The following is a 14,929-nucleotide window of genomic DNA, read 5'->3' as shown; positions in this document are numbered from 1 at the left end:
CGAAGTCTTTCCGAAAAAGACGCATTAACTGACAAAAAAAAAAAGATTCAAAATACTTGAGAGACAATTGTTATTCTTGAAATAATTGTGCTGTAATGTAAAGAAAAATTCATAGTTTTATACCGTCAATAAACTAAGGAAATTTCTACGAGAACTCTGAAATCTCATTGACGACATCAAAACTGACATGTAAATAGACCTTATCACGGTTTTCGACGCCATTTTGACGAGTAGGTAAACAGGCTTTAAATAACAGTGTTTGTATGGAAATCCGGTGTCAAATAATTTTCATAAAACATTGCTGCTGAAAAATTCATGAGTTGGAAACTTTTGACATTAGGAAAAGGATTTTAAGAAAAAAATTGGAGGGATATAACTGTGCCAGAAAGCGTCCAGTCGTGTTTTGAACTTTCCATACATTTTCCTGTATTTTTTTTCCCGCGAACTATTTTTAGTAGCAGTTCACGGCTGGTTCGCTTTACAGACAAATGTATGGAAAGTTCATAGTAAGTTCATGCACATTCTAGTTCAAGAATTTGTTAGTTCAAGGAAATATATTGTCTCGTACCTTGTATTTTTTTCCTCATTTCGTTTCTTAGAAGAATAAAAGGTAGTCAATTCACGGAACCAATGTCCGCCAGAATACGGAACTGCATCGAGTGTTGTCACCGATGACCTATCCTAAGCTACTAAGCTTTAGAGACATAACTTTTTTATATTGGCTTTAATCCTTATTTGATCTGCAAATGACCTGTGAAGTTGAAAATAAAAATAAAAAGAAAAAAAAAAACACAAACGAATAAAGAGACCCCGACCCCGCGTTTTACTGACACCCTGGAATGAATGGGGTGTGTTAAAATAGCGTAACATTCAGCCTGTTGAGAATGATGATTATTCAAGAAAGTGACGCAGGCATACTCGGAAAAAAGAAATCCGAGTGCTCCTATCAGGAGTCGAACCAGGCTGGAAATATACCATCACATTTCTTTCATATTCAGCTTGTTGTTTAGTAATTATAATGTTGTAATGCAAAATGTACTGCTTTTGCTTGTTGCGTTGTTGAAATAAAATAACCCTTTATTAAAAAAAAAATCATGACCAAAAGATATCCATTTTGCCGGTCCTTTATAGCTTTTACCGACATGAAATCACTCTATGATTTTATTATTTTCTCAATAAGTCAATTAATTGGAAAATAAAAATGATTTTTGCAAGCTTGAGCCAGGGCACGGTTCAGTTTTTCTAACTTACCTTACCTTCATTTTTGTAACTTTAAATTGAAAAGGTGACATCTCCGAAGGTATGAGTTTCTATTGACTTGGCAACATGTTATTTTTAGGGCATGTTAACCATATGCACATTGACCATAATATGGCACAATTATCGTTTTGTAGGGCAAATGAAAAAGGTTTGTTCAAGGCAAAAACAGAAAAAAGTGATCTACTTCAGCTACTGTACTGCTCCTATAAAAGCGGTTTTCAGTTTAGTATCGAAAATAATAATTCATTTTTGTGCTTTTAAAACTTGCTTTGTTACAGTCTGTGCTACCTTCTCAACCAATGAAAAGCAAAGGAAAAATCAAATGTAACTTGCGCGCTTGAAGTTTCCCGTGCTTGACACTGGCTACATGTGCACTTATCTATTTACTTTGAAATTCTAGTTCATTGTGCTATGAGAGTAATTACTTTGTTTTTGGTTATATGACACTCAAATGAAATCGCTCTTCGTTTTTTTAGCAGCCCGTAGGTACACGTAATGGATTTCAACTTTGTTAAAGACAGCAAACAACACTCCATTTGCTATGCTTACTACACCACGTTTATTTCAATTATTTCTTTCAAATCTTCAAACTGAACTGCTATTCCATTTCGCAGGGAACTTTCAGGCCGTCCTCTATTTATCCTGTTCAGAAAAAAACAAGCAGAATTCTCGTGTCAATGAAACGTTAAGCACAAAACTGCGAACGTTACATAAGTTTTATTAAATCCCGTATTGCAATCCAAAAGCGCGATTCCTAGCGAAGTTTCTCTAGTAGAGTTATGACGGTACGTGTTACGGTACTGAGCCGTCGAATGTCACAGAAACTACTCGCTAGTCTTTAGTACCTCTTAGGCTAGGGGTGAAAATAAATTTACGTCTCGTCAACAACACGAGAGTCTAGTACCTCTTAGGGTCTTACGAAAAATCCTATTTTTTTTTAGCTGAAGAAAACTCTAGTAATTAAGAAGACCGGGCACCCAAAGCTTCATCACCTGCATGCTTTTCCTCGAAAAAGTATGTATGTGTATTCATTGTTATTAAACATATAGTTCGGAAGAGATGGCTGTTATGAGACGTTTAGTTAGGATATCGAAAAAAAAAAGAAGAAAAACGAAACAAAAAACAAGAGTCGAAATTAAGAAAGAAGGAAAGCCAGGTGATCACCACTGGAAGATCGATTGTGACAATCTTTATCTTAGCCTTGTCCCATAAAGGAGTTAATTCATTACAATTTCATGCGACTATTGAAAAAGGCATAATTATGGTGCATTATATTACTTTGATGACACTTCTGTATTTGATTACTGCCATTTTTCTATTCCGTTCATTAAAGTAAATAAGTATCAAGTTGTTTTATTTACTAGAATACAGCACCATGTCTTTTACAAACCTGCTTTATTCGATACACAAAATTACTTAATGATGCCCCAACTCCGAAGCCTTTTCCTTTATCAAACTCCCAGCATCCCGTACTTTCCCCAAATTTGGCGTACGTCTTTTTAGCATCTTTTCCACCGTGGCACTCTCCGTAAAACTGAACGGCAAAGTATTCGAACCCTTCGTCGTGGGCCACCCTTGCACACTGGACCACAGTTAGCTCCATTTGGCTCCAGATGATCTGATCTCTGAAGTTAGCATAGTAAGCTGGAAGAGCTCGGTCGTCAATGGTGTCGTGATAGCATCCAATTGGTTGGAGACTTGGCACAGGGTCTGAAGAAAATAATTGACATTGTTTTGTGTGTGCGTGTTTATAACAATAATAATAATAATAATAATAATAATAATAATAATAATAATAATAGTAATAATAATAATGTTTATTTCTTATATTGCGTAGTCTAACATGCAATAAAGATATGATCGAATGCGCATTACAACAACAAAATCTTAAAGTAACGAATGGCTAATCTAAATAATAACAACAATAATAATTTACAATCTCGGGAAAAACAATAAATTAAAATATGAGTTAATAAGAGAACTAATAAAAAGCTAATTTAAAAAAGATATTCAATGATTGGCATTGTCTGATTTCTAAAGGGAGTCGGTTCCATACTTTGGGCGCGGCATTTTCAAACGCCCTATCCTCTAGTGTCTTTTTTGTCCTATAGGTATTATCCATTAGAAGTATGCCCCGGTGTGATCTCAACTGGTACCGCGAGCTCTCATTGATTTTTATCAAGTCTAAGAGATACTGTGGTGCGACGCCATAGATACATTTGTGAACTAGCATTGCTATCTTGAATTCTATTCTGTGGGTAACCGAGCTGCCGCGTTCTGCAGGCGTTGCAGCTTACCAAGATGAACAGCAGGCGTACCATATAATAGACCGTTACAATAGTCTAATCGTGACAATATAATAGCCTGTACAACGGACTTCCTATTGTCATATGATAAGTACTTTCTAATGCGCCGGATGTTATGTAGATATTAAAAAATAGACTAACATATGCTGTTAATATGTGTGGTCATATTCATGTTTGCATCAAACCAAGCACCAAGATTTCTACCAGAGTCGACAGCAGAGACCTTTATCTCACCTACTTGCAAGTCATTTATCGTAACCTTATTTAATTGTGCACGTGTACCTATAATAAGAAACTCGGTCTTAACATCGTTCAGCTGAAGTTTGTCCTGGACAATCCAAGTTCTTATGTCCCTGATGCAAGCTTGCAAAGCGTCAACAGCATCCGTCTCAGTAGCAGAACCATCTGGCTTAAATGAGATGTAGAGCTGCGTATCATCAGCAAATGCGTGAACATTAGGGAGATGGGATTCAACAACATCGAAGAGCTTGCTTGCATACAGCATGAAGAGTAAGGGACCTAGACACGAACCTTGCGGTACCCCTTGAGGCAGATCGAAGTCACTGGAATAGCTCCCGTTAATCAGGATTCGCTGTTTCCTGTCTGATAAACACGAAACCATTTGAGAGCGGTACCTGTAAAACCATACGTCACGTACAGGCGATTCAGCAACACTTGGTGGTCAATGGTGTCGAATGCTGCACTCAGGTCTAACAATACCAAGAGAGTAACTCGTTGATTGTCCATTGCAGCTAGTATGTCGTTCTGTATCTTCAATGGGGCAGTCTCTGTTCCGATAGGCTGACTGGATGGGATACAAGCCCGACGTGATCGGTTGTCTGATCATAAACTGCCCTTTCAACCAGTTTAGAGAGGTATTGCAGATTACTCACAGGTCTTAAATTGGATAAGGAAGTCCCTTCCTTGGTATTCTTCAGTCTTGGATCCACGAGGGCCGTTTTCCAATCAGATGGAAAGTGTCCCAAGAAGAGTGAAGAATTCACGACATCAGTGATGATAGGGAGAAGCGTATCGGACATGCCGACTACTAAATTGGTCGGCATAGGATCGAGTTGACAGCTTTTCTTCGATGACCTACTGACCAGCTTCCTCATATCTTCCACAGAGTACGTATTGAAATGATCAAGTTTCCTATCGCCTGTAAACACTTTATCCTCAGCCACCGCCCCAGGGTGAAGAGTGCACGCATCAAGTTCCGCCCGAGTCTTTGCAATCTTACGGTCAAAAAACCTCCCGATATCGTTGGCTAAGATTGAGTTGTCCGTGTACCATCTGTAAAACACAACTCGTTCCTCGGAAGTAACAATGATCGAGTGGCCCTGAATAGCTTTCCTTGGTCTCCACTATTGTCGTTCACAAAGTCTGAGTAGAAAGCACGCTTAACCCGTGTACTTATATAAGTAACGTGGTTCTTGAGTTTCTTGAAGGCCAACAAATGTTCCTGTGATTGTTTACCTCTTGAGTTCCATCACCGTTGCATGCATGTTGTGTGTAGAAGTTTATTTCAAGTATCTTTTATAGCACTGTTACCATTTTTTAAAAATACAATTGTTGGCATTAAAAGATTGTTTTAGCAGACATGCAAAACATTGCTTGAAATATCCAGTGGTCTGTTGACGAGTTTATCGGTGAGCAATAATGAAAATAAATGCGTCAAACAATTTCGCCTAGCTTTTTGATGATAGAAGCTCGGTTGACATAGTAATTAACAGTTATTACACGAGCGAACGTTGGATAAGGAATAAATTAGGTACCCAACAAGTCGCATTGGCTATAATCATCCGATATCCTAAGTAAAATAATTGCTTTATTACAAACAACCACGAAATATTGCAAAATTCTGCTCATTTAGTGATATTTTCTTTTCTTCCCTACCCTGACTCTTTTCTTGCTGTTTATCCATCCATCCACCCATCCATCACTCCACCGTTTTATCCATCCGTCCATTTGTCCCGCCGGCGTCCGTTCGCCGTCTGCTTGTCTGTCTTCCTATCTGTCTATCTACAATTGTTAATATCAGGACTATGACAAAACATGTCAACGATGCTTGACGCTTACATTTCAGTGACTGTAAACTGAGGCGATTGCAACCTAAATAAGTTCGTGAGAACCTATCCGCAGTTTATTTCACCTTTTCCAACTTTAATTCTAATTCATGTTTGTCAAGCAAAAAGCAAAACAAAACAAAACAAAACAAAAAACGAACAAATAAACGAAAAAAAAAAAAGCAATGCTTACCCAACGAATAAACGAACATACTGTTTCCCATTCCAATACCGTCTTTACAATTTGCTCCGTATGTACCACTTAAGTGGTATTTCTGTTTCATGTCTGCTCCAGATAGACACAAACCATCCTTGCCCATGGCGAATAGATTGTAATGTTTTTCATAAGCCTTCTTAGCGCACTTCTTCACAGTTTCATCGGTGTTGTCCCATTTTATTTCATCGGTGAAGTCACCGAGTACTTCTTTGAGGTTATCAGCACCAACAAAGCAAGCTACTTGGATTTCGGGTGGAGCTATAGAGCAAATAAAAAAATGGTTTTCCATAATCTGTTCACAAGTTTGCGTATCATTCCAGCTTCATATTTTACCCCAAGGTTTCGCGGGTCCAAGTTATCTTAATGTATTGAGAATTTAATTAGCTAGAAGTAGAATAAGTACTATTACCCTACTTTTTACCCAGAGTCAGGCTACCACCGTGATGACAGTAACAATCCCATAGACTTCGTACGGCTGGTTTGGACTCTGGGAATACTGATGAATGGTTATCAGAACTAGAAACATCTGTGAAAAGCCAAAATTATTTCATTTCCAAAGTCCATCACGACCCGGCATATTTCATACGGGGAGGCCCCGCCCGGGGCTTCAACCCTCAGCTTTTCACATACCATGTTTAACCCAAATAGTGCCTCTTTCACACCTAACATAAAAACGAAAAATTGTGCCCCTTCCTTACACTGCAAAGATAATCCAAGGCCTCAGTTTTTTTGCCGAGAAAGCGGAATCTTTCCAAATACTTGGGTACCAAGTATTTGAACCCTTTCAAATACTACCCTATTAGTTCAAAGTATTTTAAAAGTACTACGAGGGTAAGAGCTTTCCCGTAAAGCCAAACACATGGGGAAGCCCTCCTCGGTCCACCCCACTCCCGAGCTACGATCTACCACTCGCTCAGCATATATGTAAGTGTACGAGGACATTGTTTATCTATACAGTTACAAGAGGTTGTAGAAAAGGCTTCCAAACATTCAAGACTTGTAATCCACCCCTCGATCAATAAAGGTATTTCCTCATCCACATCAGTTCTAAAGTTTACCTTTATTTGAAATAAACAACGGGAGAAGCTTGGTGTGGCTTGCCATTCCTTACTGACCAAAATTTTTTCACGTCGAGTTTTGTTCTCGAAAATTTAAAATTTTCCTGGTTTTTTTGCCGCGCGAATCGCAACGAAAAATTCCTGCAGTAACTTTCGATTCCTGATGTTGATTATCCAAAATGGTGGGTACTTGGGAATCATAATGTTGTTTCCTTCTCATTTGACAGAATTCCCCATTACCCCACCCCCTAACTTCACTCCCTCCTCTCTACGGCAGAAAACTTGACAAAATTTGTATTCTGAATTATGTACGTACGATCGCAGGGCTTGTCATCATTGCAGACTCTTTCCGCGAGAGGTTTCCTTGCATATCGACAAAGCTGGCTGGGAGCTGATTTAGCTTGACCAAGCTCGTTTGTTCTGATACACGATAACTTTCGTGTCATTAAACCACCACCGCATGTAGCAGAACACTGAAAAACAGAGCAACGAAAACAAATTAACACTGTTAATTTTTATCATAAGTAACACAAAAAAGTAAATCCAGACTCGTACAATTGGAAAAGGGAAACACGTGTATATGCTGGTAAAGCTGGGACATATAAAACATTTCGTTGCCATCTATATGGAAACCTTGAATATGTAGTGCTTGCGCCCTTGCCTCACAGTGCTGGCTGTGGTATTTGGAGATAACTATTGAAAGATAGTCTGGGTATATATATATCACTTAGTAAGAGCCATTCAGGATAAAAGCATGGTCGTGGCTAATCCTGAGCAGTTCAAAATATGGTTTGACCAAAAACTATAAAGAAACCTGTAAAAGATAATGTACAAAATTTAATAGGAGTTAATACCGAAGCAAAAAGGGTATACTGGGCGGTTATTACAGTTATGAGTAAATGGGTCATTCTCTAATAAACTTGTCCTACAGTCTCTTTTGCACGTTTTTTGAAACAAAATATTTGACCGCAGACTGAACTGTAATAAAAACTTCTTATTATTCTTTTAATATACCTCAGACCAAGGGGATGGTTTCCATTCCGCTGGACACGGTACTTCGTTACAATGTTGAGCCAAGGATACATTCGGTTTGGCGCTCATATCACATGCCGAGTCATCAAGTTTCTCGTAATAAGAGTCGTTGATTTGCTTTCGACAGTAAACAAGGCGCGAATGGTTACCATTCCCACATGTTTTGGAACATCTGTTCCAATCTGTCAAATGCCACCTTTAAAATAAAAAAACAAACAAAGGATTGAACCAGTTGAAAGTAATCTATAAAATAAGTTTATTCATCTGTTTCCTAAAGAGGCCATGAAGGATTTTTCTCAATGATGCACAATAGTTGATTGTGATAAATAAAGCACAGGCATATAGACCTTTCTGTAAACGTTATGCCTGCAATCTATCGTACAGAGAGTTGTTTTATCTGTATCTGACTATAATAACTAAAACTCACTCAGGAACGCAGCTCGTGTTGTTGCAGAGTCTTTGTGATTCAGGTTTCACGAGGTTTGAACAGGAGCTCGCTGAGGCGGGTGTCTCATCGTCAGATCGTACACAGCTCACTTCTCGAGTCGACACTCCTAGAAAATAAAGTTGAGCAACATAGTTTGGATTATAAAAGAATTTTGTTTGCAAATGAATGAAAACTGATTTTGATAGAAAACGTTTGTACTTAGCCTCGCTTTTACAATGAAGTTCAAGACAAGTTGCAAACTTTGACCCTTGATCCAGACGTTAATGAGATTGACACCTGGATGGCGAGTTGCCTTCTGAAGAATAGTCTTGCCGTAAGATTGCTCTTTCTAAAGCTACACAAAATTATATAAACTTGCAGAAGTTACCCTGTCCACATGTCATCGAGCACGAGGACCAGTGATCAGTGCTCCATTTTAAGGGTACGCTTCGGGAAGATTCATTAGATGACAACGGTCTATAGTATTCGAAGTCCACTCCCTGGTTGTCTTCATATAACCATATAAACTGGAAAAAAGAAACAAATAGTTAAATGGCGGTCACCCGCTGAGAAAAGTGGTAGTAGACATCAAAACGAGGCCTTTTAGGATTAACAAAAAACAATTGTTCAGCAAGTGTAAGCTTACAGAGAGAGTATAAATCAGCCGATAAGTGCAGAGTATCTATATAGAAAGGTTTTCTGATCGCTCCTTCCCAACGAGTTCAAGTTCTAGTATTTATTATTTATTGTTTGGCTTCTTTTAGCAATCTCAAATGCAAAATACATACCCATATGGACAAATCAGATAGATTTTTTGTTTCAAACCTTCGAGCGCAACGTCTACAGAGAACAAGAAAGGATGGTGGAAAGGTCTTCACTCTATAACACGTACTACAAAGGATTCTTCGGTGTATTTTTTTGAAAGTGAATTTGAGGTAAAACAGGTCTTGAAGAAACGAAAATGAATCGAAAAAAGGACGGTTGAATTGAGGGTTCAATTGAGGGTTGCGTGATGACTACCGGTCGGAAGTTCCGAGCACAAAACCTTCGAAAACTGCAAAAGAATCCAACCCTATATGTGTGAACAATTCTAATACCTTGTAAAACGAGAGCAAAACGACATAGGGAGAAAACACTGGAAGAATAGTTTAAAACTAAGGAAGCAAGAAGTGAGCCAAGACTTGAATGGTTTGGTGGATTTTAGGTGGTCTTCCTCGAAATAAAAAAAATATCATGCATCGCAAGATTGGCCAAGATTCATGCAAGTCATTGAAAATGTGGAAGCTACCAAAGTCAAGAGGAAATACTGGAAGTAAGGTATCAATTTTAAGTTAACGATACTACATGGAAATTCAGGAATGTTACTTTAAATTAGGTATATTGTAACTGCGTAACTAGGAATGGCAAGTTTAGGAACCCAGTGCAAAGCGAAATCATTTTCCGCCAAATTATCAATGTAAATCTTCACTTAACGATTTCAACTGAATCGACGTTAAACCTCTAGTATTTCTCAGCCAAAATGTAGTATTCTCTAGTCGCTCTTTTACGGATTATAAAGTTCCTCATTCAGGCAAGAAATTTTCTGTTTGAGCTTGTAGTAACAGTTGGATTTTGGTGACTCGAATGATGAATGAGCAAACTATGAATTTTGAAGGGACCGCATCCTCTGCTTGTTGTCAATAATTAAAAATGAATCAAAACACCCAAGTCTTGGCTCACCTATTGCTACTTTTTAAAACGATTCTCACTGCCATTTCTCTCCTCATCCTTCGTGTCATTTGTTGTGTTTTTTAGGCATAATAGCTGTTTAGCCAAATCGTGGTGGTCTCCCTTGTGCTTGGAACGTCCGATACGTATTCATCACATAACCCTGTTTGGAAATGCATCCTTTTGTAGGTTCGTTATGTTTCCTTCAAGACCTATCTTACTTTCCTTTACCAAACGTATACCAAACAAACCCTAGTAGTATCTGTATGCATTCGTACTTTCTGTAGCCATTGCACTCGAAGGTTAAATCCTTCGGAAACAAAAAATCTAACCGATTCGTTTCCGTGAGTGCCTATTTTGCATTTGAGATTGTTATAAGAGACCAAACACAATAGAGCTCTCTCGTTCGGATTAAAACCAACGATCTGAAAAACTTGCTACCAAAGAGTTTATCTGCTGAATTAAGTCTCTGTGAGCTTGCACTCACTGGAAAATTTTTTTTTGTTTGCCCCCCAAAGCCTTGTTTTAATGCGTCCGCCATTTGTGAACACGGTGTATGTAATGACATTCTATTCGTCGTCCTTAATATCCATAAAGTTAAAGGTTATATATTACGTTTGACTCACGCATTCGAGGTACGCACGGTTGAGTCAAAAACACTTTAAACCAGGAAATATATTAGCACTACAGTCAACTCCCTTAGTTGCGGACAGTCTCAGGACCAAGCGTTTGTGTCCTCAATAGCGACAGTCCGTAATAGCGGGAATTTATTTCAGTCAAACGTCTGTACTCTATTCTTGCTGGGGATTTAGCTGCTGTCCGTATTATCGGGGTGTCCGTAATAGCGAGGTATCCGCAAGGCGAAAGTTGACTGTAGTTCGTAACGTGATTCCGAAGTGAACGTTTCGTGAACCTTAAATGTCAAGGAGGAAATACAATTATTGAAAAATCCCGCGCCAAAGTCGACCCGTTCTGTAAACAATTGATCAATGAAGTGTTTTTTTGTGAGTGACAGGCCACAAGAACAAATAGGAAAGCCTGTGAATAACAAAGTAAATCTGCTGCGGAAACTTCTGAAATTCAAGGCTTGCAAATAAACGTTTCCGACATGACTGAGCCCCTGAACTTTTGCTTAAGGTTACCGTATACCTTCAGAGGTGTCTCGCGTTAAAGCGATGTAGCGCGTCCGGTTTAAATTGTAGATTCCTGAACCCTCATATCAAATTAAAGCTTATAGAGCTGGCTATCAAACTGTAAAAATAATTTGAAATAAAATGAATTACCGAAATTTTAGCACTGTTTTCTCGAATCAATTTTTTCCTTTGGAGGAGACACTTCAAAGAGCTAAAACTCTAGCTAGTTTAACATATAAACAACAAAAACGTGTCTGCGAATTTTTTCTTTAGAAATATTTTTTCTCCGAGAGCGATTTTTGTACGATCACTCCACATTTTTTTGATCCTATTTCGAAAATGTTCTGTAACTTTTCACTGCGATTGAATATGGCAAAACGCAGACATGTTTTTTTAGCGCTTTGGGTCCGGAAACTGAGGAGGAAATTAAATTAGCGAAAACAAAATTAGCTTTGACTTGTAGCATTCAAAATGTGATTCGGACGCTCGCATTTGGAGGTCGTGAAAAATTCGACAATTTATTTTATTTCAAAATTCTTGGTATAGTTTGATAGCCAGCTCTATAAGCTTTAATTTGAGGTAGGGGTTTAGGTATCTACAGTTTAAACTGGACGCGCTACATCGCTTGGACGCGAGATACCCCTAAAGGTATACGGTAACCTTAACGATGTTTGCAATTGATTTTGAGGAAACTGGCTTTTTCAAAGTTGTTTTGTTGTTTATAATTCATGGTTAATCCAGGCCATTCAGGCACTAAAGATATTTCACCTCATTAGTATTCTTTATATAAAACTTTACACTATTTGCCAGGTATTCTTTATATTAAGAATTATAATGAGGGCAAGGATTTACATAACGAACACTAATGAGGTGAAACTCCAATCAGCCCCGCTCTCCCCTGGGACTGAAGCCAAATGCCGAACCGCCTAGGTTTTTTCAGATTGACAGTGGCTTGCCAGTTTTAATAGTTCGTCCACGTCACTGATTTGAGTGAAGTGATAGGTTATAATACTCATGAATTGTCAATGGTTTCTCTTCGTAAACTTTTACGGATAATTCTTTATTATGCTCTTACCACAACCCTTAAAGGGACTGTTGTAGGACCATCGATTACAATTGAATCATCGTGCATGTTATCCTTATGTTCGTACTCAATTCGTGTTCCTTTGTGGTAAACTGCTTTACTCCAGGAAGGCAAATTGATTATATATTTGCCTGTTAAATCATCCTTGATGCCTATTTGAAAAAAAAAAGAGAAGAATTTTCAATAACTGAAAAGGGTAAGGGTTTTATGGAGTGGTTTTATTATTTTAAAATATAAATTCGGATGACTATGAAGCGTACGGCTGACTGTTTGTAAATGGTAATGGCAAAAAGATCGAAGAATAAACAGAAGGAGTTGAAATCAAATCGTCCGTTAACTCAGTAATTGTTTTTTTTTTTCTGTTTGTTTGTTTGTTTGTTTGTTAGCTTGTGTGTTTGTTTTAATTATAATCACTCTATTCATCACCCCGCGATTTGTTGCCCTGGCTGAATCAGAAATATCACTAAAAGTAACTTTAATTCATATAATGTTTTCTCTCCTGTGTGTCTTGTTAGAATAAATTAGGCAACAACTGTTTTACTGAATGTTGTAGCCGTAATGAAATCACTACCGCAAGAGAAATGCACTCTTCCTGGTGGCACCTTTGGTACCGATTATGGTCCGAAAGTTAAGCAGCGCAAACTCGTGCACGATAAACTGGCACGGTATAGATGATATAGATCATCTATGAAACATTGAGTACCAGACGCACTGCTTGAGAACTATTTGCAATTAATTCAGTGGTATTTTATTTTCTTTGCTATCTGATGCCTTTTTGGATTTTTTATGACGTTTATTTTTCTTGCAATAGCACCTGAGATGCGCAAGGGGAGGATGCCCGTATCATGAATGATGGATATCGAAATGTTAGCAACTCGCTATTATTGGATAACCAGCTCATCCTCACGCTTATTCTAAGAGCTAATCAATCCTTTTATGCTAAATGCCCGAATGTAATTTTAGAAGTTTATGAGTCATACAGAATGGCTTGACGTATTGTGACCAGAGTAACTATAAATCCAATTATGGTGTATTGGAAATCTGTCGTTGTTCCCCTAAATAACATAGCCATGATAACTCACCCAGCATATTATATGTCTTCGCTTTTTGTTTGAATCTTGCGTTTGTTGTTCCAATGGGAAGTATTGCAATTATATCTGGACTGCTAAAACCTGGTGAAAGTAAAACCAAGTGAATCGTTTCTTCCTGACTTCATCCCTTCCTCTCCCTCTTTCCCTCCCTCTCTCTTTTCGTTTTTCCCAACAATAAAGAATGAATGTCAACAGAGTTACACGATAGTTCGATAGCATTTTGTTTGTACTTTAGCTTTGATTTAAAGTACGAATAAAGTTATTGTCTAATGCCCTTTAACTAGCTTTGATGTTCATACTATAATTTAAGAAAGAAACCAGTGACGTGAGGCGTTGATCAATCGTGTGCCATAGACAAAAGCAAAACCATTGGAAGAATTCAGCTTCGATAAGTTCTCAACGATTATCAAAGAAGAAAGGTTCACGAAGTCAGAAACAAGCCATACGTAATTAAAGGTTGGGGTTTCGAACCATAATATCTTATAATTAAGAAAGAAAGGTTGTTTCGTCAATAAGACATTTATAAGGACTAGGTTTAGTAACAGGTTGCTGTTCAAATAAATGGAGCCTGTTGTATGACAAATTTATGGCAGGCAAAATAAATAAAAGAAATGTTTACCATGGTAAGAAATTTGTGCCACAAACTGAGGTGATCTACCCAAAATGATTTTTAGTCTGCTTGTGATACTGTGCTTAAATTGTCGATCTTACCATATCCTCTGTAAATTTTTGTGTAAGCTGATTTTTCCAATATGCACGTTTCTCCATTTCCGCCGCAAACTCCACAGCGATCCTTTCTTGTTCCAGACTCCAACACATGATCACAGCCTACAGCCTTGGAGAAAAATTATGATACCATCAACTTTCCAATATTTGCCTTTTTATTTAAGCGAGCCTGACATTTTGTTTAGTGTTAAAAATAACTCGGGAGTGAGGTCTTGTAGCACTAAAAACATCAAGGTTAATTCAACCAATAAGATCAGTTTCGCATTGAGAAGATCATAGCTGAGTTGCTTCGCAGCGTCATCGATATGGATGGGTTTTAGTGAGTTTCCTTCCTCTTTAAATCTGAGAGAAAACTAAAAAGGATCATCAATAAACTTACCCAGTTTCGAGATTTTGTCAGCTAAGTTTAACCAAATTTTTGGGCACAGCATCTTTATGGAACAATTACATTTCAGACCCTAGTTAAAGGCAATTATGCATCTTCCAATCGGTCTTCTGCCGACCAAACTTTCTGTTCTTTGAAGAGACGTGGCCGTTACGGGTAAGGTTAAAGTTTATGGCCGATCTAAGGCGGGAACATTGTTGTTACCGTTGTCGTTATTGTTAAGATTATGACTTTTGTGAGATTTCCTAAGCTTTAGGAGAGGGAACTCAAGGTGCAAACTGTGCTGAACTTCCTCCATTTTAAACTTCAAGAGCAAAAGCTAGTACAGAATTAAATGCAAAGGATGTGTAGTACGTCGAAAACTGCTTCCCCTTGAGATCAGTAAAATGAGAATACAACAACAACTTTATTGAATAAATAATAAAATTACATTCAAC

The 14,929-nt window shown here is 38.0% G+C and overlaps 1 protein-coding gene across 1 annotated transcript in view; it reads right to left on the bottom strand.

Annotated features, from left to right (window-relative positions):
- Nucleotides 1-1,795: 1,795 nt before the first annotated feature.
- The window catches only part of LOC146489925 (A disintegrin and metalloproteinase with thrombospondin motifs 1-like), a 28,333-nt gene continuing 15,199 nt past the window's right edge, over nt 1,796-14,929 (bottom strand). Inside the window, exons 18-27 of the mRNA XM_085120510.1 lie at nt 14,093-14,216; nt 13,373-13,462; nt 12,282-12,442; nt 8,755-8,893; nt 8,367-8,493; nt 7,922-8,135; nt 7,224-7,380; nt 5,826-6,107; nt 2,651-2,970; nt 1,796-1,902 (exon numbers count right to left, since the gene is read on the bottom strand). Of these exons, the coding sequence (XP_084976636.1) occupies nt 1,894-1,902; nt 2,651-2,970; nt 5,826-6,107; nt 7,224-7,380; nt 7,922-8,135; nt 8,367-8,493; nt 8,755-8,893; nt 12,282-12,442; nt 13,373-13,462; nt 14,093-14,216 (1,623 nt within the window). The 3' untranslated portion in view covers nt 1,796-1,893. The remainder of the gene's footprint in view (nt 1,903-2,650; nt 2,971-5,825; nt 6,108-7,223; nt 7,381-7,921; nt 8,136-8,366; nt 8,494-8,754; nt 8,894-12,281; nt 12,443-13,372; nt 13,463-14,092; nt 14,217-14,929) is intronic.

Source organism: Pavona decussata, unplaced genomic scaffold, assembly GCF_977016875.1.
Source record: "Pavona decussata unplaced genomic scaffold, jaPavDecu1.1 SCAFFOLD_2, whole genome shotgun sequence".
NCBI classification, from domain to species: domain Eukaryota; kingdom Metazoa; phylum Cnidaria; class Anthozoa; order Scleractinia; family Agariciidae; genus Pavona; species Pavona decussata.
This window is presented reverse-complemented; position numbering and strand designations above follow the sequence as displayed.